General features: G+C 42.0%; 1 protein-coding gene across 2 annotated transcripts; it reads right to left on the bottom strand.

Moving 5' to 3' along the window:
• Positions 1–6603: 6603 nt before the first annotated feature.
• Positions 6604–8824, bottom strand: LOC147622611 (thioredoxin H9-like). 2 transcript variants are annotated; one of them, XM_086822131.1, is made up of 4 exons: positions 8714–8824; positions 7994–8098; positions 7123–7245; positions 6604–7003 (listed from the first exon to the last, which is right to left on the bottom strand). In XM_086822131.1, the coding sequence occupies exons 2-4, from the start codon at positions 8075–8077 to the stop codon at positions 6851–6853; spliced, it is 360 nt and encodes a 119-aa protein (XP_086678257.1). In that variant the 5' UTR covers positions 8078–8098; positions 8714–8824; the 3' UTR covers positions 6604–6850. The 2 variants fall into 2 exon arrangements, with proteins under 2 accessions (XP_086678257.1, XP_086678258.1); XM_086822132.1 differs by having other exon boundaries at positions 8753–8821.
• Positions 8825–22142: the final 13318 nt, after the last annotated feature.

The raw sequence follows: 22142 nt of genomic DNA, 5'->3' as shown, positions 1-22142 counted from the left end.
CTGCTTTTACAACAATAGGCAAGCTCATGCAATGGAAAGTTGTGAAGTAAAGTGTTGAACATGAGCATAAATTAATTATCAATGACTAGTGTAGACTTATCCCAAAAGTCAAATGGGCTAATGTAGATTACAGTTGTGACACTTTTTTAAGCCAATTTACATAACCTTTCTTATAAAACAAGTAATGAGATAAGGAGTTGTGAGAGAGAGAGAGAGAGTATATGTGTGTGCGCCTGTGAATTTTTTTTATTTTTATTTTTGAAGGGGGGGGGGTGTGATTGTGATTTCACACTAAGGCTTATAGGGGGAGGGAAAAGAAGGGCAAGTAGAAGGATTGATTTTTAAAGAAATGGATAATTCAATATGATTTGCTTCTCTTCTAGCTTAATTCTGACTTGAAATTCCCATAGTGGAGATAAACTAGGCTGTGTAAAAATAATAAAATTGCAAGAGTAGTGTGAACTTACATAGATACCATCATCACACATATTACAGCCCCATCTCACAAGTAATAAATTTCATAACCTTAAAAATATTCTTCAACCATGCTTTGCAACCTTGGCACAACCTATGAGTAATAATAAACATTTTCATTTTTGGATTTTTCTGACAAAGCAAGGAAAGCTGCCCACATGCTTGATCATGTATAGCCTTATTCACACAAGAGCCATAGAAAGAGAAATCGTCTAAAACACGCTACAATGTTGGTGGCAACAAAAGAAAAGCTCTTAAATTATGTGAGGTGGGTTGGATTGCAATGATGAGAGGACTAGGACAAGGACGAGGACGAGGACGAGCAAGAGTTATATACCTTCATAAGGTCAAAAAAATCTGAACTTACAAATTGAGAGATTTGAGAAAGAAATAATAGTGGAGAAGGACAAAGACAAAAACAAAGAAAGAAATAATAGTGGAGAAGGACAAAGACAAAAACAAAGCATTTGAAAGATCAAAAATAAATAAACTAACAAACCTAGCTATTAAGGAGAGGACATCAAAAGATAATATGAAACGAGGACTTTTAATTAAGACATTAACCAAGAGAAAAAACAAAAAACAAAAAACAAAGACAGAGACAAACAAAAAAAAATAAAAAACAAAACAAAACAAAACAAAACAAAACAAAACAAAAACAAAAACAAAAAACAAAAAACAAAATAGCAAAACAGAGAATTGTAAACTCTAGACCTAAAGCACTAAGAGCTAGAACCAAACATTAAGCTAAACTTTAAAAAAGACTTCGACTCAAAAGTGCAACCATTAACTCCAATGTCTGTCCAAACATAAAGTGTAGGTTCATCAACTCTTTTTTTTTTCCCCGAGAAAAGATCCTTTCATTAGTTATATAAAAACGCCCGTAGGGCTACAAAAGATCTCTCCTGCTCCTAAGAGAGGCACAGCAGCGAATACAGCATGGCAGCCCGGGAGACTCTCCCTAGGTGCTGCAAAATACAAGCATCAGTACAAAGAACTGAGCGGCTAAATCATACAATGGGGGGGGGGGGAAGAGCCAAACAGGTGGCCTGTAGTGCCAACGGGGGGATCCCGTGTGTAAGGTGTAGAAAGGGCCACAGCGCCAAGTGGTGTGAAAGGCCTGGCGCCGTAAGATCGCCTCATCCGAGTCTCCCCGGATGCGGTCGTACTGTCCTCGCAGGGTGTGGATCAACTCCTGCCAGATCTCCCGTACAGTCTCTGTTGGTGGCTCCAATCTCCCCTCAAAGGCCATAAAGCACCGGGCCCTCCAGGTGAACCAGATAGTGAGGCTGCTGAGGAGCTCCCATCGTAAATCCCTCTCCTGTGTCCAACTGGCGGACGAGAAATCCGGTGCCGGAACCAGGCGAGGCTGGCCCCTAATAAATCTAATGGCCTGACTGCCCTGCTCCATCTCATAACCCATAGCAGGCCCTGACGAAGTCGACCAAGCAGCGGCACCCCACGTAAACATACCCTCTGGAGAGAGGGGGGCCAGAATACGCAGCATCCGCAGCCAAATCTGCTGTGCCTGAGGACAATCCCAAAGGCAATGTCTCTGTGTCTCCATAGGGTGGCCGCATCGGACGCAGGCCGCCGGAAGACCGCTGTAAACAAGTCAAGTGCCAACTGCTGAGCCCCTGTGGACGACCAGCCACTGAAAAGTCGAGATCCTGCGGGCCTGTCGACTAGCCCAGATCCGCAGCCAAATCTGCTATGCCTGAGGGCAATCCCAAAGGCAATGTCTTTGTGTCTCCATAGGGTGGCCGCATCGGACGCAGGCCGCCGGAAGACCGCTGTAAACAAGCCAAGTGCCAACTGCTAAGCCCCTGTGGGCGACCAGCCCCACTGAAAAGTCGAGATCCTTCGGGCCTGTCGACTAGCCCAGAGCCGAGCCCAGAAATCCTCCAGGAACTCCTGTGAGAGTTCCTATAGTCGCCAATGCCCCGCTGCCGCTGGAGAAACCGTCCTCCTCGCCGTCAAAATATGCCGCCCCAGCCGAACAGTATACTGGAAAAAGGTGATCTCTGTGGCCTCGAGGGATGCATAAGGATCATGCCACTCGTACTCCCCGGGGTCCCACTGTAGCCGGGCCAAGGGGCGCGCTGCATATGCCCATATGCGCCAATCCGGGAGCACATCAGCAAGGTCGGGGTCAATATGCCACTTTCGAGAAGCGGCAGCCACTACCCGAATCCTCTGAAAGGTGCACTCTGCAACCAAAGGCGACTCCACCTCCACTCTCTGGACTCTGCCCTCATCCTGAATCTCATAGTAGAGGCATCTGCCATCCTCAGTGCAAGCTCTGACAGCAATCAAGATCTCCAACTGTGTAAAGGCTCCCATCCACCGTGGGGCCACTGGCTCCAGAGGCGTGAACCACTCCTCTGTGAGTGCCTCCTGAATATCATCCCTCATAATCAACCCCCCCTCTGAAGTGACTCAGCCTCTCCACCTGGATCTCCTCTGGTAGACTGCAGAAAGCCTGCCAGTCTCCAAAACTACAAGCTGGGCCTGCCGCTAAAGGTCCCCAGGCTAGACGAGGCCGAGAACCCAGCATATAACCCTGCTCCGTGCGAACCGCTGGGCTCCAGATAAGCGACTGTCTGGCCCGCTCCTCAACACAAGAAGGAGGTCGCTGAGAGAGCCCCGGTCTCAGCAGCTCCCAAGCTCTCAAGATACTCAAAGCAAATCTGTCCTCCCATCCTCTACTGAGGCCTGTCCTCCTCATCTCTATGAAGATCCAGCGAATCTCTGGTGCCCAAGTACCCCCTGCTGGGGACGCCCGAGCCTGCAGCCGCTGCAAGAGGAGCTCTTTCCAAGGCTCAGCGCCTGGAAGCAACCCCCGAACAATAAGCTTCCCCAATAAGGCTCTACTCTGATCGATTGGATCTATAATGCCCAAACCTCCCTGAGCCAGCGGAAGTGTAATAACTGCCCATGCAACCTTTGCCCGAGCTGGCTGACCGTCTCGCCCAGACCACAGAAAGTTCCTGATCAGCCTCTGTACCTGGCTAATGCAAGAGCTCGAGAAAATCCAGCAAGACGTAATGTACCACATGGTCGCTAACAGCACCTGATTTGCCACCACCACTCTCCCAGCCAAGGATAGTCGAGCTGTACTCCAATAATACAAAAGCTTCTTCCGAATGCTCAGAAGAAGCGGGTCAATCTGCTGCTCAGGTGACAAATCTAGGCCAATCTGGCATCCCAAATACCGCACTGCTGTGCCTGGAGGAATCCATCTAAAATCGGGGTCCGGGCTCCATGCCGGAGTGGGAGCACTACTGATCCAAAAGGTCACTGTCTTGCGCCAATTGATCAATGCTCCCGAAGCTGCACTAAAAACCTGGAGCGACTGCTCAGCCCGAATAAGATTGGCCTCTTGGCCATGCAAAAATAAACCCGTGTCATCTGCAAACTCAGCATCAAGCAGGTCCTCCCCTCGAACTGGGAGCTGAAGTCCTCTCAAACCAACCTCCTCTGCCGTCAAATACATACTCATAGCCTCCGCAAAGAAGAGAAAAAGGAAAGGGGCGAGAGAACACCCCTGAGACGGACTGATCTGGTCAGCTCAAAACTCGGCCCCCGTCCTCCTGCAATCAGCACCTGGCTGCGAGCTGTGGAATACAGAGCTGCCACCCCTCTGATCCATCCTGGCTCAAAGCCCAGGCGAAGCATAGTGCCCTCTAAGAAACCCCAATCAACTCTATCGTATGCCTTCTCAAAATCGAGAAGCATTATGACCAAGTCCTCGCCAAGAAATCTAGCTCGGGCCGTCGCCTCCCAGAAAGTAAAGATGTTGTCAAGGATACTGCGCTCCTTGACAAATCTTGTCTGAGTAGCATGAATCAACTCCCCCAGGAAGGGCTGGATCCTCAAACTCAAGGCCTTTGCCAAGACCTTGTAGACAGTATTGAGGATCGTAATAGGCCTCCAATGCCGAATGTCATCTGATACTCCCTCCCCCTTGGGGATAAGATAGATCAAGCCCTCTGAAAAGCTCTGCAGCATCACCCCAGTGTCCAAAACATGGGAAAAGCCCCTGCGGAGGCCTGGCCCCAAAAGGTCCCAATAGCGCATAAAAAAGGCCGGCGTCAGTCCGTCCTCCCCTGGGCAACTATGTCGCGGCAGGACCCTCAAGGCCTCGACAAGCTCAATCCCTGACAGAGGCGCACCTAGAACTGTACGCATATGGTCTGTGACCCTCCTCTGCACATGGGCCCACACAGTCTGTCTACAAACATCTCGATCCTCAGTGGCTGGCTCCGCTGAAAGCAGGTCACTATAAAATGCAGTGGCAATGGCTCTGATCTCCCCGAGCTCAATAGCTACCGATCCATCCGGTCTACCAAGCTGGCGGACTCCTGCTCGCGCATGACGGGGTCCAGTGATCGCAAAAAACTCTCCAGTCACTCTATCACCAAGCTGCGTCCACTGAGAGGCCTGACGACGATAGTAAAACTCATATCTCTGCTCCTCTACCTCTCTAACCTCCTGGCGTGCTTGGCTCAGCTGAGACGCCACCCACTCACATGCAGGCTGCTGCTCCTGAAGGCGTTGTAGCGAAGCAAGGCTGCGTCTCAGCCGTTGCTCCCGCTCGCGAATCTCTCCCAGTCGTGTCAAAGCTGCAGCGTGTAGAAAAGAGCTAAGATCAATGAGTCCCTTGGCACACTGGCCCGCTGCATCCTGGTCAGAGCACTGACTATCATGCCAGATCCTCTCAATGTTCTCCGCGAGACTGGGATCTGTAAGTACCCTCTCTGGGATCCTCAACTGCAAGCTGGGCTCCCGTGTCTCCTCCTCCAATGTCAATATAACTAGCGCATGATCTGAAAATGAGGTGCCAACGAGAATGCCGACAGAGCCCCCCCGCTCCCCTAACCAGTCGCCCACATAAAAGCGATTAATCCGTGATAGATTAGTCCCCCCCTACCGGCGATCCGACCGAGAGAAACTAAGACTGTCCTGAGACCGGGAGAAAGCCCCATGCTGCCATGCATCGGTGATCCTCAGTGACATGCAAAACCGGTCCCAAGCTGCAAGCTCCGTGCCGTGCACTGTAACATGACTGCCTCCCACCCTATCTGCCGGGTCCTCAAGCATGTTGAAGTCTCCCCCGACACACCAATGTGCGGCCTCTAGCAATGCATCTGTAACCTGAGTCCAGAACTCTACTCTGGCACTAGCTTGATTGGGCGCATAGATGTTGAGCACACCCAATAGCTCATCATGCATCCTCAGAATGACATACTGTGCTCTACCAGGCACAATGATCCCTCGATCCACAATGGCCTGCCGCCATACATCTGCAATGACCATGCATACTCCTCCCTGTCCACCCAAAGGACCAAACCCTGCAGACCAAAAAGTGTCCCATCTACCAGGCATCACCGAACCATATCTCCGGATCCTGCTCTCACCCAAGTGGTGCTCCTGCATCATCAAAATATCAATGCTGCCACCAACCAGGCATCTCTGAAGCTCCTGCCTCAAGCAACCACGATAGCGTATAAAGTGTGCTCCGCCAAGGCCCTGTACATTCCATGAGATGATCCTCATGGATGCCCTGCTGAGGTGGATGCTGTCTCAGCCGTACGGCGGGCCTTCGCAAGCGGCTTGGATGGAGAGTAGTAGGTTCATCAACTCTATCATGCATAGCGGGGACAATAAGCTATGACATCCCTACTCACGTCATCAGTTCCTATGGGCTTCATCACGACGGGATAAGTGTGAGTATTGACTACATTTAGGAGAGGAATACCACAAGGCATTTCTGTTGTTACACTTTACCCACCACACACTACATGCAGAGTGGACACTGTCAAATAAGGTTTCAGGCATGACTACTAATCTTCTTTAGCACCCACTTGTATTGCTTATATGACTGTTTACACATCCAATTTGCCAAGCACTAAAAAGAAATGATAAAACTTGGACACCACGACAGCTCAACAAACTGCGCAGTGGCAAGAAAAAAGTCCAAATCAAAAGTACTAGTCACCTGCATGTTCTAAACCAATTGAAAAAGACCAAAAACCAAGTTATGTCATAACCATGCATAGAACACACTGAATAATCTAAGCCTAAAGCCCATGGAAAAAATGGCTAAAAGCACACACATGAATACCACAACCAAAGACTTCCATGGATATTGCTCAAATCACTATGGTCTTATGCCATCCAATGAGAAATAAGAAGCTAAAAGAAAAGAAGCTGTCATGACCAAGGAGAAACCATCCAAGACAAACCTAGCCACACCTTACAATACACCAGTTGGCGTCATAGGCTACATCCTCTTACATGGAAAATATATATATATATATAGAGAGAGAGAGAAGCAAGGCCCACAAGACTGGCCAAATTAGGTTGAAAGCAATCATGCCACCATTGCAGCACACTTTTCCGAGTAAAACCTCACTTTCTTCTCAAGCTCGGATTTATTGGCCCCCACAAGCTTGTCCATGGCTGCCTTCTTCTCAATAAACAAGAATGTCGGCATTGCACGAACCTCAAATTTCGAACTAATGTCCTGCAAATTTCCATGCCCGGAATTAGTTTAAGCTGCATTCTTCACCCGCACTTGACTACAAGACTATCAAAATGCACACAATCGAATGGTTTGATTTTATGATAATGGGAAGGGCTTACACTTAGCTCGTCCACATCAACTTTCACAAAGACCAGGTTGTGATACTTCTCCGACAACTCTGCAAAAAAAGGGGCAATGAACTTGCAAGGTCCGCACCAAGAGGCCGTGAAGTCAACCACCACCTACAGAGACCGGTAATTAGATCAGACCACCACAACACATGAAAACCTATGGTTGCTTGTCAAAGAGGGCGCACCCATCCAGACCCCCCCTGCAAGGTTGCAGCTCTTGAAGGTTGCCCTTATCCCAGTCAAATCTTGTCAGAGTTGGTCATGAAGACTGGGGGCATGCACTCCCCTGAAGCAAGCCTTACCCTTTTTTGATTATATTCAAGGTGACACGTTAGCATTGTGCTAAATTTCCTTTCCATCCTTTTGGTCACACATCCCTGGTGAGATGATATGAAAATTGCGAAACACGAAGATGCCATTCAAAAACACCCAATTCATGGTGACATGGGAAAACTCGCGTCTTTACTCATGGCAAACCCATGATGTGAACCCATGCTAACAAGATTTAAAACCATGCTAGCATTCTATCCTTCGAGGCACCCACTTCTGGTGGGAGCTCATATGAATCATGACGTGCCATTCAAACAGAATCATGAACACTTAACTCTTTTTTACTTGAAAATGATGTAAACACGAGCTAGCTTTCGGCAATGAGGCAGCTTAAGTGGTGAAGTGTTTGCCTTCTTGGGGACGGGGAGGTGCTGGGTTCAAGACCCCCTCGGCGGCATCGCCTACGGGCAGAAAAAAGTGCCTATGGGCAGAGAAAAAACGGTAACTATGGGAGGATCTTGTATGCTAACACTCGTGGTGTGAACTCATGAATCATGATGATGATACCGGCTGATGACAGGCTACATACCACTCGATTGTTGGAGTCCGCCTCTGCAAGCTTCCCCTCCCACTCGTTCCTGCTTTTGATGATATGAACGTTGCCGTGTGCCATGACTTTGTCTCTAGAGTGAACCTGCCAAACAGTGTGAAATCAAAGCAATGAGAAACCATGCCACTGCATCAGCGTCAAGAAAACCAGTCTGCCTCAGAAAAAAGATAACAAAACAAACTGAAGGAAGCTATTAGTGAACCCCAAAACCTTATTTACAGACAAGGTGCCCTAAATTGCCCTATTTTACAGAGCAGTTGACCGACCAAAAAACCCTAATTAAGGAAAAACCTAGTTTTCCCGGGTTCAGGAAACCCTAATTTTCCCTACCTAGAGCGTCCGGATGTTTTGGAACACTTTAGGGAATCTATGTCAAATTAAAGAAAAAAGCCCTGCTGTGCAGTGTCCTTGGTTTAAATCGGATGAGAAACCCTACATTCACAAATCGCAGAAACCCGGGACAAGAAAAGCTGGATCATGGGAGCCCAAGGTCAAATCACAAAAAAAATTGGAACTTACCAAAAATCTTGCTCACAGAAACCCTAAACTACAAAATCCTAAAGCACAGGAAGGAAAACTCGTTCTGGGAAACCGCAATTCACAGAATGAACACAGTTCACAGAAACCCTAATTCACAGTTCACAGAAACCAGACAGAAACCGTAATTCAGAGTTGTTCACAGCAGCTAGAAGGACACACCAGAAGACAGGAGAAGATATGGCGTGGAGGAGGTCTCACCGGGACGATACCGAAGCTGTCTGTGAAGGTGAGGGTGAAACGATGCTAAACTCGTGTATCCTCCAAAAAAAAAAAAAAAAAAAAAAAAAAGATCTCATGAGTCATCACCCCATCGTGCATGGACGGGTACCCATCCATGGCCCATGGGTGGGGGAGTCAACTTTAAAAGGGCATACACACGCTCTCTCCATGATTTTTGTAACTAGCCTTAAACTGAAGTCCTTACTTGAGCTAATAACATGTGTAGAATTAATTATACATATTCATTGCATCGTTTTGATAAGTTTTCTTTCCCCTTGACATGCTCAGCAAACGCGGAAGGACTTCATGTCTTTCAATATAGACTTCGACACAGCCTATGACACACTAGAATGGAAATTCATCTTTCAATCCCTCAGGGATATGGGTATAGGACCAATGCACAGGTTAGAGTGACAGTCTCACGAAAACATTTGCCTTAAAGAGATCCATAAGATAAGGACGCCCCGTGGCCCCCCTACTATTTGCTATTGCAGTGGATGCCTTAGGCTGATTGGTTCAAAATGCAATAGATAAAGGACAGCTAAAGGGTATATCTCTACAAGGCAACAAATGTCAAACATGTCTTTGCAGACGGCACTAACAGTCTGATCCATGACGCCAATCATCTATACAAGCCTTTTGGGAATTCCTCAAACTATTTTACTTGGAGTCAGGATCAGTTATCAACCATGAGAAAATAGGAATCAAAACCATCCTAAATAGGCCTCCGTAGTGGCTCTTGGAACAAGGCTGCAAGGTTATAAAGGAAGGTTAGATTTTCAGACTTCTTGGTATATCGATGGGGATTCAGTGTAAATATGTACCAAAGGTGGATGTGGGTTATGGAAAAATTACATGACAAATTTAAAAGGTGGAATGGACTCCAATACAGTTTTTGCTAGAAGAGTGATTGTTCTCAAACACATTCTCTTCCCCACAGTGATTTACCTTCTTTCATGTTAGCATCTATCTAACTCAGACCTTAAGCAGCTAGAGAAACTGTGCAGAAATTTTTTGTGGTCTCGTAATGCAGAAGAGGAAAAAATTCCTAAAATGGCATGGCATGTGTGCTCCTTGCCGAAGAATAAAGGGGGTTTAGGTCTACTAAACATCACTGATGTAGCAGACCAAGTGACTGATGTAGCAGATCGAATGGCTACAAAATGGTTAATAAGAAGCCTTCTCAGGAAGATTGGGCAATACTTCTCAACCAAAACCTGGATAATTTCAGATTGTCTTGTTTTCAACCATGGAACAAGATCCCCAAATCATTGTTGTATTTCAGTCCTGTAAGAATAAAAGCGAAAGATAGTCCATTGGTTAGAAATATTTGGTAGGTTTGGAATAGATATACTAAGTTATTTTGTCCTTTTGTCCAAGAAAATCATTCTCTTTTGCATTTTTGCAAAACTAGCTTGGTTGCTTGTTTTGTTTTGTGCTTTTGTCCCAACCCAAGCGTAGGCCGTTGACCTACATACTCCTTTCCAATATAAACATGTTTTCAAAAAGTGTGGTCTCAGCAATCCAAGTCAAGTTGGTTTAAATAAGTTAAATGTACTCGCTTTTTTTAATAGGTCACAAGTTATGATTCTAGTGGCAGTACCAAACAAATGGACTGTACAAAAAGTAGACAAAATATGGAGCCCAACTTTCATCATCTTTTGTCACATCTTATACATTTCCCTTTATGCACAAAATGTAGTTATAGATTTTGAATGTTGTACAAAATATGGAGCCCAGCTTTTATGATCTTTTGGCGCACGTGTACTTGAACCTATAAATTATTGTCCTTCACCGCATTTTTTCTTTCATCAACTTTATCTATCTTCACATCAAAAATTAGTTTCTCCTATGCTACCCAAAGTAGGGCCCACCATATCATCATCAAACCTAGAGGTTGAGTGAAACCTACAAATCATGCAGTGGTAAGGGAATCACTTAAGAGTCCCAAGGTAATGGATTCAAGTCCTCCCTGTAATGATTTTTTTTTTAAAAACTACAAATTGTGCATTGCTCAAAGAATACTCTTCGCTATGTTACTGAAGTAAGGCATTGCTCAAAGAATACTCTTCGCTATGTTACTGAAGTAAGGCATTACGCAAAGAATACTCTTTGGTACACCAACATAAATTGAGTATGAAGAAAAGTTTATCTAGTGGATCTTGTGTAGCTTAATATTTATGGTATGGCCTACTAAAAGGAGGTAGGCCCTTAATGCTATTCCATGCCAAGTCTAAGCAAAACTTAAGGATTAGAAAAAAAAATTGGATTCTCGTTTCCATGGCTACTATTGATTTTTTGTGCAAAAGGGTTTTCTTATCCTATGAAATGGACACTTTTCTTCATGATGAGTGGGCTATAAGTGTTGTGGGAGGTTGACATGAACCCAAATTGGTGATTTTAATATAAAAATATTGAGAAAAAATAGAAGAAAGAAATACTCAAGACACAATATTGGGTCCAATTTGCTCCCACGCAAGAGTGAGCCCACGCTTTCTCTAAATATATTTCTTGGGATAGCTTTTGGGGCTCAAAATAGTGTGTTTTACAAATATGTTGACTTCTTCATGAATAGCTTGCTTCAAAAATATTTTTCTTGAGCGTGTAAGCTAGACTTCTTTAAAAATAGATATGAGCCTTGAACCATATAAAAGTGTACATATTTTGAAAAATCAAATATGCACAAGGGAGCTTTTACATGTCCAAATTATATATTACATTGCTAATAAATATAAATGGCAAAATCAATGACGTTTATTGTCACAAAATCGAATATTCATTCATCGGCATCCAAAATCAGTCATCTCAAGATATTCTTGACCAACACCAGCTTGCCTCCATTATCCAATCCAATGATCTACACTTGCATCAACTAAGCCGATAAATTAATAAATTAATTGGTTAAAAATAAACAACCATACGAAACTTTATATCATAAAGACGATGTAACCAATACTCCCACGCATGTATGGATTCACCTACATACGCGTAAAGTAAGCTACAATTGCCTGAATTTAGAAAGCATTCCAATCTTAACCCATGTAGGAGAATTCATAGAAGTGAAAAATGTGGAATATATATTCCATGGATTAAAACATGAGAATATATATTCCATGAGTTAACTCCTCATCATAACGTGCCCTGGCGGTGACAAGGAAATGTCCTCAATTGTCATAAAATCAATAATAATCATCATGGGCTAGTGTCCATGTAAGATATGCAATCAAGGATGGATAGGCGGCCAAGGGCATGATCAGGTAGCCATTGAGAATCTTCGATGGGGTGTCCTTTATACTTGACTAAATATTGATGGTAAACATTGCCTTTTCTCGTGGTTGTTTGTTCACGGTCCAAAATAATTTTTGGTTGTACTTGTCCTTTATACTTGACTAAATATTGATGGTAAACATTGCCTTTTCTCGTGGTTGTTTGTTCACGGTCCAAAATAATTTTTGGTTCTATGATTTCAGAATCTTCGTTTGATATTGGAGGGTCATCATATACTGGATAGAAGGAAGAGGGGCTCTAAATGGTTTTAGCAGACTAATGTGAAAAGAGTTATGGATATGGCAATGTGATGGAATATCGAGACAATAAGAATTGTCATTGATTTTTGTCAGAATCTTGAATGGGCCGTAAAATCTAGGGGCTATTTAATTGTGGGGTCTGTCTACACTTTTGAGTCTTCTTTTTTCCATAGAAAGCCAAACCTAATCACCTTGTTTGAAATAAATTGGCTTACATTTCTTATTTGCTTGAGTAGTATATTTTGTTTAGGATTTAGCTATAGCTTCATGTTCTTGTTGTTGTAATATACAGGTATGATCTCTAGTGAAGTCATCAACTGCTCAGGGACTGTGTGAAAGTCGAGACGCAGGTGTCGGTAATTTCTTACCATATACGGCTTCAAAAGGGGATTTTTGTGTAGCTGAGTGTGGTGTATCATTGTAGTTGAGTGTGGTGTATTATTATAAGCAAATTGTAGCAAATGAAGATGTTGGTCCCAATTAGCTAGTGTGAAGATTGTTTAAGACCTTAATAAGTCTAAGATGGTACTATTGGTTGCTTCAGTTTGGCCACTGCTTCCAAGATGAAAAATAGATGTGAAATCAATTTTAGATCCTAGATTTGAAAATAAAGCAATCCAAAAATGATTACAAAACCTTGTGACATTCAGATATTAACGGTTGGGTAAGTAGGTGTCATATACTCTGTTGGCATAGTTTTTTTAGACCTGTATTCCTTGTTGTTGCCGATGCCAGTGGATCTGGTATTGGTGCAATCCTCATGCAGGATGGTCATTCTCTTGCATATAAGAGTCATAAACTTAAACCATTCGAAACTAAATATAGCACTTATGACAAATAACTTCTTGCTATTGTTTACACACTTCGTATGTGGAAACATTTAAAAAATGAGCCATTTGAAGGATTTTTGAATGCTATAAATGAAAGCTTTAGTAGCCTAAGCTTTAAGTTATAAAGCTTTAAATCTTTATTAACTAAAGCTTCAAAGAAATATTTAGGCGGCCAAGTCGCACAGTACACAGGCGAAAGTAAAAAGTAATTGAGAATAAAAATGATGCACCCGATGCCATTAATGGAAGGGGAGAGGTGAATTGCAATTGGAGAGCAAGATGAGAGTGGTTTTGGGTTCTCTAGGGTGGGAGAAACTCATTTGTGGTAGCTGATTAGGAAGAGGGATTGAAATTAAAAAAAACACTTTGAGATTTTGGGTGGTTTTTGCAGGTGGTTTTGAAATTGGAAAAGTGGGTTTTTACCTTGAAATAACTTTTGGGTCAAAAATTTATGGGTTTTTGCTACCCAATGGACAAAAGCATGCCTTTCTTGTAAACTATAGTCACAATGTTTGGAACATTAGGGAAAATTTGGACTCAAATTGGGCCCTTTAAGGATTTGCACACATTCTCTCTCTACAATAAATGGGCTCATAGTTAAATTTTTACAAATCAACTCATAAGTGAGCAGAGTTTAGACATTTGGAATCTACTCTTCAAGACCTTTCCAATGATATATAGCATGATGGGAAATTTTTCATATTCAAGAAGTTCCCAAATTTGGTGATGATGTGGCATGCAATATGCCACATCATCACCAAATTTGGGGACTTCTTGAATATGTCAAATTGCCTATCATGCTATATATCATTAGAAAGGTCTCAAAGAGTAGATTCTAAATGTCCAAACTCTACTCACTTTTGAGTTGATTTACAAAAATTTCACCATGAGCCCATTTTTGTAGAGAGAGAATGTGTGCAAATCCTTAAAGGGCCCAATTTGAGTCCAAATTTTCCCTAATGAGATAATAGGCTCCATTGGCCCATTTTTTCACAAATTAGCTCTAGAAGGTTATAATATGAATCATCTCTCTTATGCAAGGGGTTGTGCAAAATCATGGTAGCTAGCTAGGGAAGATCAAAACACGTTGCTAGATTTATCTTAAGAGTGGCTTACATTTATTGATGAGGCCTATCCAGATAGTTCATTAGTGTCTACTATTCTCATAGGTTCACCAGATTCATACTAGGGTTTTGTATCCACACTTCGGCTCATGATGATGGAAAACCCCAATTCTCTCACGTTTGATTAGTTGTTTGAAATGCTCTTACAAGAAGTGCAATCTCCACAAAACCAAACTAGTATGTGTGTGGGAGATCATGCATTTGCTGCTAGGAGGCTGCTAGTCAAAAAAGTAAAGGCAAAGCCTTTTCTTAGGGAAGCTATAAGCCAAAGGCAGAATCACCCCAACCTTATGGCAAGGGTGCCAAGCTTGGGGGTGATAAGACTTAGAAGAAAGAAGCCAGACCATTATACGAATACAAAAAAAGGTTAGATAAGGAAAAGAAGAAAGAGTCAATCATGGATGTGGCTAATGCATCAGCACCAAATGCTAAAAAGAAGGAGTGAGCAAACTATGCACAAGATGATTGGGCATTGCACTCTCTTTATGATCCTTATGTCCATGATGTATGTATATCAATGACATATTAGCATGTCTAATATTTTGATTGTGGTGCTAGCAAGCATATTGCTTCTCCAGTGTGATAGCAAGCATGTCTAATATTTTGATTATGGTGCTAGCAAGCATATTACTTCTCTAGTGTAATTTGTTTTCCCCCCTTAAGATTTCTCCTCAAGAGGAGGCACAATCACATGTGCAAGAAACTCCTCATATCTAGTAAAAGGAGTTAGTAAGGGTGTTCTCATTGTAACAAACAATGGGACAATCACTTTACCAGAAGTCTTATTTATGAGTGACATGCATTAAAAAGAACTTGCTATTAGTCTCTGCCATGGCTAGGGTAGGCCTAGTGGGTCAGATTTGTTGATGAGACACAGTTTATGACTGGAGTGATGGATACATCACTGTGGTATCTAATACTCTAAGCCATGGACTTTTACAGGTTAGGTAGGCATGAGAGATTGGCACATTACACTTGTTCGGTTACTTCCATAGGTGTTATGAGTGATGTGGAGCTATAGCATGCTTGCTTTGGTGGTCACTTGAATTTAGGTACTTTATTGTACCTTAAAAGGCAAGAGATGGTGTCAGAGTTGCCAAAGCTCGAGGCCCTTGTCAAACATGTACATGAGGAGTGCATTTTGGGCAAGATATAACGGGCCTCATTCTCAAAATATAGATTAGTAAGGATTGTCCATAAATTATAGAAATTACATCTTATATATAGTGATGTATATGGTTCTATGAGGATACCATTGATTGGAGGAAATCGCTACTTTGTGATTTTTATTGATGACTACTCCAGGCATACCTAGGTGTATCCATTAAAAGTAAAGTTAGAGGTTTTTACATGATTTAGACACTTTGTTTCTATGGCTAAAAATGTGTGCATGTAAAGTTGGCGCCCTTCATACAGATCGGGGGGAGTGGGAGGGGAGTATATGTCAAAGGTGTTTCATGTATACATGGCTAAAAGAGGCTAAAAGGAGTTTCCTTAAACATCTCAAAAAAATGGTGTAGGTGAGAGGAAGAACATATATCTTATGGAGATGGCATATATCTTATGAAGAACATATATCTTATGGAGATGGCATATATCTTATGGAGATGGCATATATCTTATGAAGAACATATATCTTATGGAGATGGCATGTTTTACATGGTTAAAGGCCAGGATTTGCCTCATGTTTTTGGTTGGAGGTAGTTATGTGTGCCACTCATGTGCTAAACAATAGATACCCTACTGACAATTACCCCTTCAAAGCTTGGAATGGCAAGAAGCCTTCTCTAGCTCATTTGCGTGTTTTTGGATATCTTGTTTATGCTCTTATAAGCTAGATGATAAGGTAGTAAAATACATTTTTGTGGGATACAACTGAGAAAGTAAAGGATATACCATCTAGTTGCAAGATAGATTTGGTGGAGATGTTATCTTTGTTGAGAACTTAGTTCAGCCCATGATTTTATGTAAAAGCCAATAAAATGTATGCTCTTTAGACATATTTGATACACTCCTACCTTTATATAATGCCAGGTTGCTATATGTGGAGAACAAACAAATGCTTAACAAGGTGCTGCAAATCAGTCCATAGCGGCTGAAAATCAGCTCCAATTTTAGCCCATATATCAGCCTATTGATGAGGCAATTGTGGATGATACAATGGATGAGGAAAGGGAATCCATACATGCATCCAAGAGTATGCCAAAATGGTTGGTAGGACACAATATATGGAGTCGATGACTATGAATGGAACAATAGAAGTGACTAGGGAGCACTTGTTTAAAACTTTTAATATTTTCTAGGAGGTCTATCACACTAGTAATATAAATCACTTATTTAAAACTCTTAATATTTCTAGGAAGTCTTGTTGAAATGTAGAGAGACGAGACAAGAGACACATCATGTATGCTCCCAAAGACTGATTCATATTGAGGACAAGATATATATATATATAGGTGAGACCAAGTTAGGTAGAGTGAGCCATATATAGAGCTCCAACACCCCCACTCAAACAAGGGTCTCTAGCTATGGATGAAAAAACCCTTGGGGAGTACAAGGGAAAAACCCAAGCCCCTATACAAATGTGAAAATATGAACCAGAAGTAATGATGTGAAAGTGCATTGTGCATCTATGTACAAATATACAAAAGGACCAAGAGGTCATAGTGTGCAATTATGAAATGTGCAAAGTGCGTGGTGTCTAGAAGATTACAACGATATATGTACAAAGACCATAAGAGTAAAGAGCCTAATCTAGAAAGAGTGAGGCCGAGGCAATTCCAAGCTCTGAGCGCAAGAGAATGAAGCATGACTCATTGAGACCTTTGGTAAGAATATCTGCAATCATCTGGTCACTTGGACAATGTTCAATCATGATAGTGCCTTTGCGTACTTCGTATTGAACATAATGGTAATGCACAGCAATATGTTTTGACTTGTTATGTTGGACATAGTCTTTTGCAAGACTAATAGCACTCTAATTATCACACCGCAAGGGTGTACTAGAAAGAGGAGAATGGCCAATATCTGTCAACACTTGTCAAAGCCAAATGAGTTCACAAGCTGCAAGTGATGCCGCAACATATTCAGATTCGGTTGTAGAAACTGTAGCACAACGTTGTTTCTTGGTGGTCCAAGAAATAAGACAACCATTAATGAAGAAACAATTGCCACTAGTAGATCGCATAGATAAATGTGAGCTGGCCCAATCTGCATCTGTGTAACCCAAAAGAGAAAGAGATGGAATGGAGTCGGATGTGAATTGTCGTTGATAAACCAAACCATAATCTGCAGTGCCTTTCAAGTATTTCAACACGCGCTTTGCTGAAGACCAATGCTTAAGAGAAGGACATGCAAGATGTTGCCCGAGATAGTTAGCAATAAACAAAATGTCAGGACGAGTGTTCAAACCAACAACTTGAAGACATCTAACCAAATTAGCATATGGTTGATTTGTAACAAGCTGGCCACCACCATCAGAAGTGTTTTTCATGGAACTCGCAAGACAAGGAGTAGTTGCTGAATGTGCAGATTCCAAACCAAACTTCTTAATAGTATCTTCAATAAACTTTGACTGTCGAAGTAATAAAATACCTTTGCTGCGATCCCTTTGAATCTGAATGCCAAGACACGAGTGAAGCTCTCCAAGATCCACCATATCAAATGCCGAAGATAACAACTACTTAATTTGGTGGAGAAATCCCAAATCATTGGAAACAAGGATTGTATCATCCATATAAAGGGCAAGGATTACAAAACTACCATTTTGGTGTTTGGTAAATAAGTTGGGATCAGAAGAGCAAGAGAGAAAGCCATGGGAGGTAAGAAAAAGATCAAACTTGATGTACCAGGCCCATGAAGCTTGTTTAAGACCATATAAAGCCCTATGAAGATGAGCAACAATATCTTCCTTTCCTGCAATAACAAATCCTTCTGGCTGCTCCATGTAAATTTCTTCATTCAAATCTCCATTCAAGAAAGCTGTGCGCACGTCCATTTGATGAATTTCTAAGTCAAATTGAACAGCAAATGCCAATAAAACCCGAATACTAGTAATGCAAACAACTGGTGAAAAGGTTTCACAACGCCAGCAACTTGAGAATAACCTTTGGCAACTAAACGTGCCTTGAATTTGTCAAAGGATCCATCTGCTTTAAATTTTGTCTTATATACCCACTTACACTTAATGGCAGTACGGCCAGGAGGCAGCTCAGTGAGTATCCATGTACCTTTAGAGATAAGAGAATCGTACTCTGCTTCCATAGCCTCTTGCCATTGATCCTTTTGTGGAGAACATATAGCATCACTGTACGTGGCAGGATCTTCAGAAGTAGAGAAAACATTAGCATCAAAATCTTCATCATAAACATGACAAGAACCATGCTCAAGATCAATAGGCAGATCAATAAAAATGTCAACATCATCAATGACAGCATTCGGAATCAATGGTTGTGAAGAGGAAAGTTGCTCTTTAGATGGTTGTAAAGAGGAAAGTTGCTCTTTAGATGGTTGTGAAGAGAAAAGTTGCTCTATAGAAGAAGATTCATCATCACACAAGAATGGAAAAGCTTGAAGCAAAGATTTAGTATCATCAGAATCATCCATGGACCATGTACCGCCCATAAGCTGTTCATTGAAAATAGCATCACGATTCACAAGCACTTTCTTGGAGGACGGGTCATAGAATTTGTAGCTTTTGGAAGTGTCAGAATACCCAATAAAAATAACTTTAAGCCCAGGAGCATCAAGCTTTGCTCGTGTTTCTTTAGGAACATGAATATAAGCAATACATCCAAAGGTTCGAAAATGAGATACAGAAGGAATTTCACCTGTCCATGTTGTGATGGGTATCTTACCAGAAGGAGCAGTAGTAGGAAGATGATTTTGAACAAAGACTACTGTCAAGAGAGCTTCACTCCAGAAAACACGAGATAACCCAGAATGAATCAGCATACATCGTATAGCATTGATAATAGTGCGATTCTTACGTTCAGCAACAACGTTCTGTTGAGGTGAATATGGAATAGTATGTTCATGATGAATACCATGGTCTGTACAATAACTCTCAAACTCACGAGACACATATTCTCCACCATTATCACTACGAAGTTTCTTGAGGCGACGACTAGTTTGAAGTTCGGCAGCCTTGTGAAATTGCTTAAAAATAGATAATGCCTCAGATTTTTGTCGAAGCAAGAAAACAAATGTATACCGTGAGTAATCATCAATAAACGTAATGAAATAACGATGTTGTGTTCTCGATGGAGGTAAAGGTCCACAAATGTCAGTATGAACAAGATCCAACAAATCATGAGAATGAACTGAACTCGAGAGAGGAAAGGGTTTACGATTGTGTTTGCCAAGAGCACAAAACTCACAGATTCCCATATGAGGATGAGCTTTAAGATCCATGCCATGTACAATACCTTGACGATGAAGATCAAGAAGCTTTGAGAAATCAGCATGAACAAAGAGATGATGCCATATCTTGCAGTCATGATCACCTGGCGCAGTGAGACAACATTTGCTACAGCATCATTAAGAGAGAGCTCAAACAAATTACCATTACAAGAAGCAGTTGCAATAATCTGTCCATCTTTCTCAATGCGGCATTTGGTGTGGTCGAATCCAACAAACAAACCAAGATCAACAAGTCTTGCAACTGAAAGAAGATTACGTTGACGTTCTGGGACATGTAAAACCCCTCGTAAAACTCGAGTTGAAGAAGATAAGGTGCCAAGATATAAATCTCCAATGCCCTTGACTTGACAAGTTGTATCATCAGAGCAAGATAAACAACAGGCTTAACAGGTAAAGAATGATAGTTATGTAGCCACTTAGATTCATATGTCATATTTCTTGTAGCACCAGAATCAATAATGAAAAGTGAACCATTATGTACATGAAGTATTCTGTCTAGGGGAACTGAACATAAAACACAACTTGTTTCAGGCACAACATTATCATGATGCTTGACTACATATGCTCGATTTTGATCTACATCAAATCGATGCTTAAAGCACATGGAAGAGGGATGATCAGATTTTCCACAATAATCACAAGAAGAAGAATCTCTAGATAAACGTGGTTGTTTTGTGGTAATGTTGTGTTCTTCATCATATTAACGTGCCCAACAGTCATCTTCAGTATGACCAGCACAATACAATCTACGCACTTGCACTTGGTTTTGGTTTTAAGGATGCGATTAAGAAACAACTCTAATTACAACAAGTTAAGCTATAAAATCATGTAGACAACACATAATCAAAGAACAATCTTGTAAGACATGAAATTATTATCATGAATTTAACAAGAAGACATAGATGCTTCCCTTATAGATGCTCTGATACCATGTTGAAATGTAGAGAGACGAGACAAGAGACACATCATGTACACTCCCAAAGAGTGATTCATATTGAGGACAAGATACATATATATAGGTGAGACCAAGTTAGGTAGAGTGAGCCATATATAGAGCTCCAACAGGTCTATCATAGTACATCACAACTATTTAGAAGTAACTGATGATTTATCTTTTAAGGTTCCTAGTCCTTGAGTAGGTGGTAAGGTTCCTAGTCCTTGAGTAAGTGGTAAGGTGAGGATACTTTGTTTTACTTTGACATCTAGTTTGGAAATATCTTTAGAAGGTGTGGGGGAAGCTAGTGGTTGAAAATACTATTATCCATCTAATGAGAGCAGTTTAAAATTTTGCAAGTTCTACTAAGGCAACTGCCCCACCCACCCCCATGAGAATTTCCCGACATAGGGATTTAGACTTGGTGATAATTATCTAACTAATAGATGACATTTCTTCCAAATATGATTGAAATAGTTTTTTTAGCTACCTTCTACTGCTGGTCAAACTCATCGTTTGATGAGTTTTTGGTTCAACTCCCCATTTGTCCCTTAGAACCTGAGCTTTCTCAAATAAAGTCTCCTTCTTTGGGAAGTGCAAACATGATTCTTGGATTTCTTATGGGGCTCGGTTATAAAGGGTTGTTTGATTCCCTATTACTCTAGTATTTGTGGGCTCAGTTATAAAGGGTTGTTTGATTCCCTATTACTCTAGTATTTGTGGGCTAGTTCTTTCCCTATTAGGGTCCTTTTGCTCCCTATTAGGTTCAACCCTAGTTCTCGGGTTCCCTATTGGGGTTATTTGCTTCCTTGTCAGGTTCAACCCTAGTTTTTTGTTTTCCTCATCCATCATCTCAATTTGTTTTGCTTCTTTGCTGCTAGCTTAGTTAGTTTTTGGGACGCCCTTGCACCATAGAAAGAGTGCAAGAACTAGTCAAGGTCATGGGGCTTTGCCTAACCGCACTCAGGTGCATAAAATAGCTCAAACCGAGAAGCTAATCTTCCATAACCTAGCTCACAATTGCAAAGGCAAGGTGTGTCACTTATCTTGTGAATGCTTATGCTCGGATTCTCGTAGGAGACGATGTTGTCGTGCCGCACTCCAAGATCCACTCAAAGGCTACCGCCGCACTCCAATGGAACCTCGACCCTCCTCTCTCTCAATATCCCTCTCTCGCATGCACTCACACATACACAATGAGCATATAGTAGCCCTAATTGAATTAGAGCTCCACTCCAACACTATCGCCACACTCCAATGGAAGCTCGACCCTCCTCTCTCTCAATCTCCCTTTCTCACATGCACTCACACATACATAATGAGCATATAGTAGCTTTAATTGAATTAGGAAAGTAAGTAAGACACACAAGAGAGCAAGAAACTAGAGAAGAAAAGCACTCTATTAGATGCATAAGAGAATGAATGGTGGTGAGAATACAAAATGACCCTTATCTTGGCCCTAGCCTTCACACCTTGGGCATCCATACTTAAAATATAGGTCCATGGCTATCCAGGGTGACCTAGGCTTGTGCA

Source organism: Cibotium barometz, chromosome 28 (genome assembly GCF_041138505.1).
Source record: "Cibotium barometz isolate CiBa-2024 chromosome 28, ASM4113850v1, whole genome shotgun sequence".
NCBI lineage: Eukaryota > Viridiplantae > Streptophyta > Polypodiopsida > Cyatheales > Cibotiaceae > Cibotium > Cibotium barometz.
The sequence above is the reverse complement of the archived record's forward strand: the minus strand, read 5'-3'. Positions and strand labels throughout refer to the sequence as shown.

What these genes read in the sequence shown, in the direction of transcription:
- LOC147622611 (XM_086822131.1), bottom strand. Translation starts at nt 8,077, where the DNA reads ATGGCACACGGCAACGTTCATATCATCAAAAGCAGGAACGAGTGGGAG. An exon ending in CGGACTCCAACAATCGAGTG is followed by an intron (nt 7,246 to 7,993) that starts GTATGTAGCCTG and finishes CGGTCTCTGTAG; the next exon opens with GTGGTGGTTGACTTCACGGC. An exon ending in TTGATGTGGACGAGCTAAGT is followed by an intron (nt 7,004 to 7,122) that starts GTAAGCCCTTCC and finishes GGAAATTTGCAG; the next exon opens with GACATTAGTTCGAAATTTGA.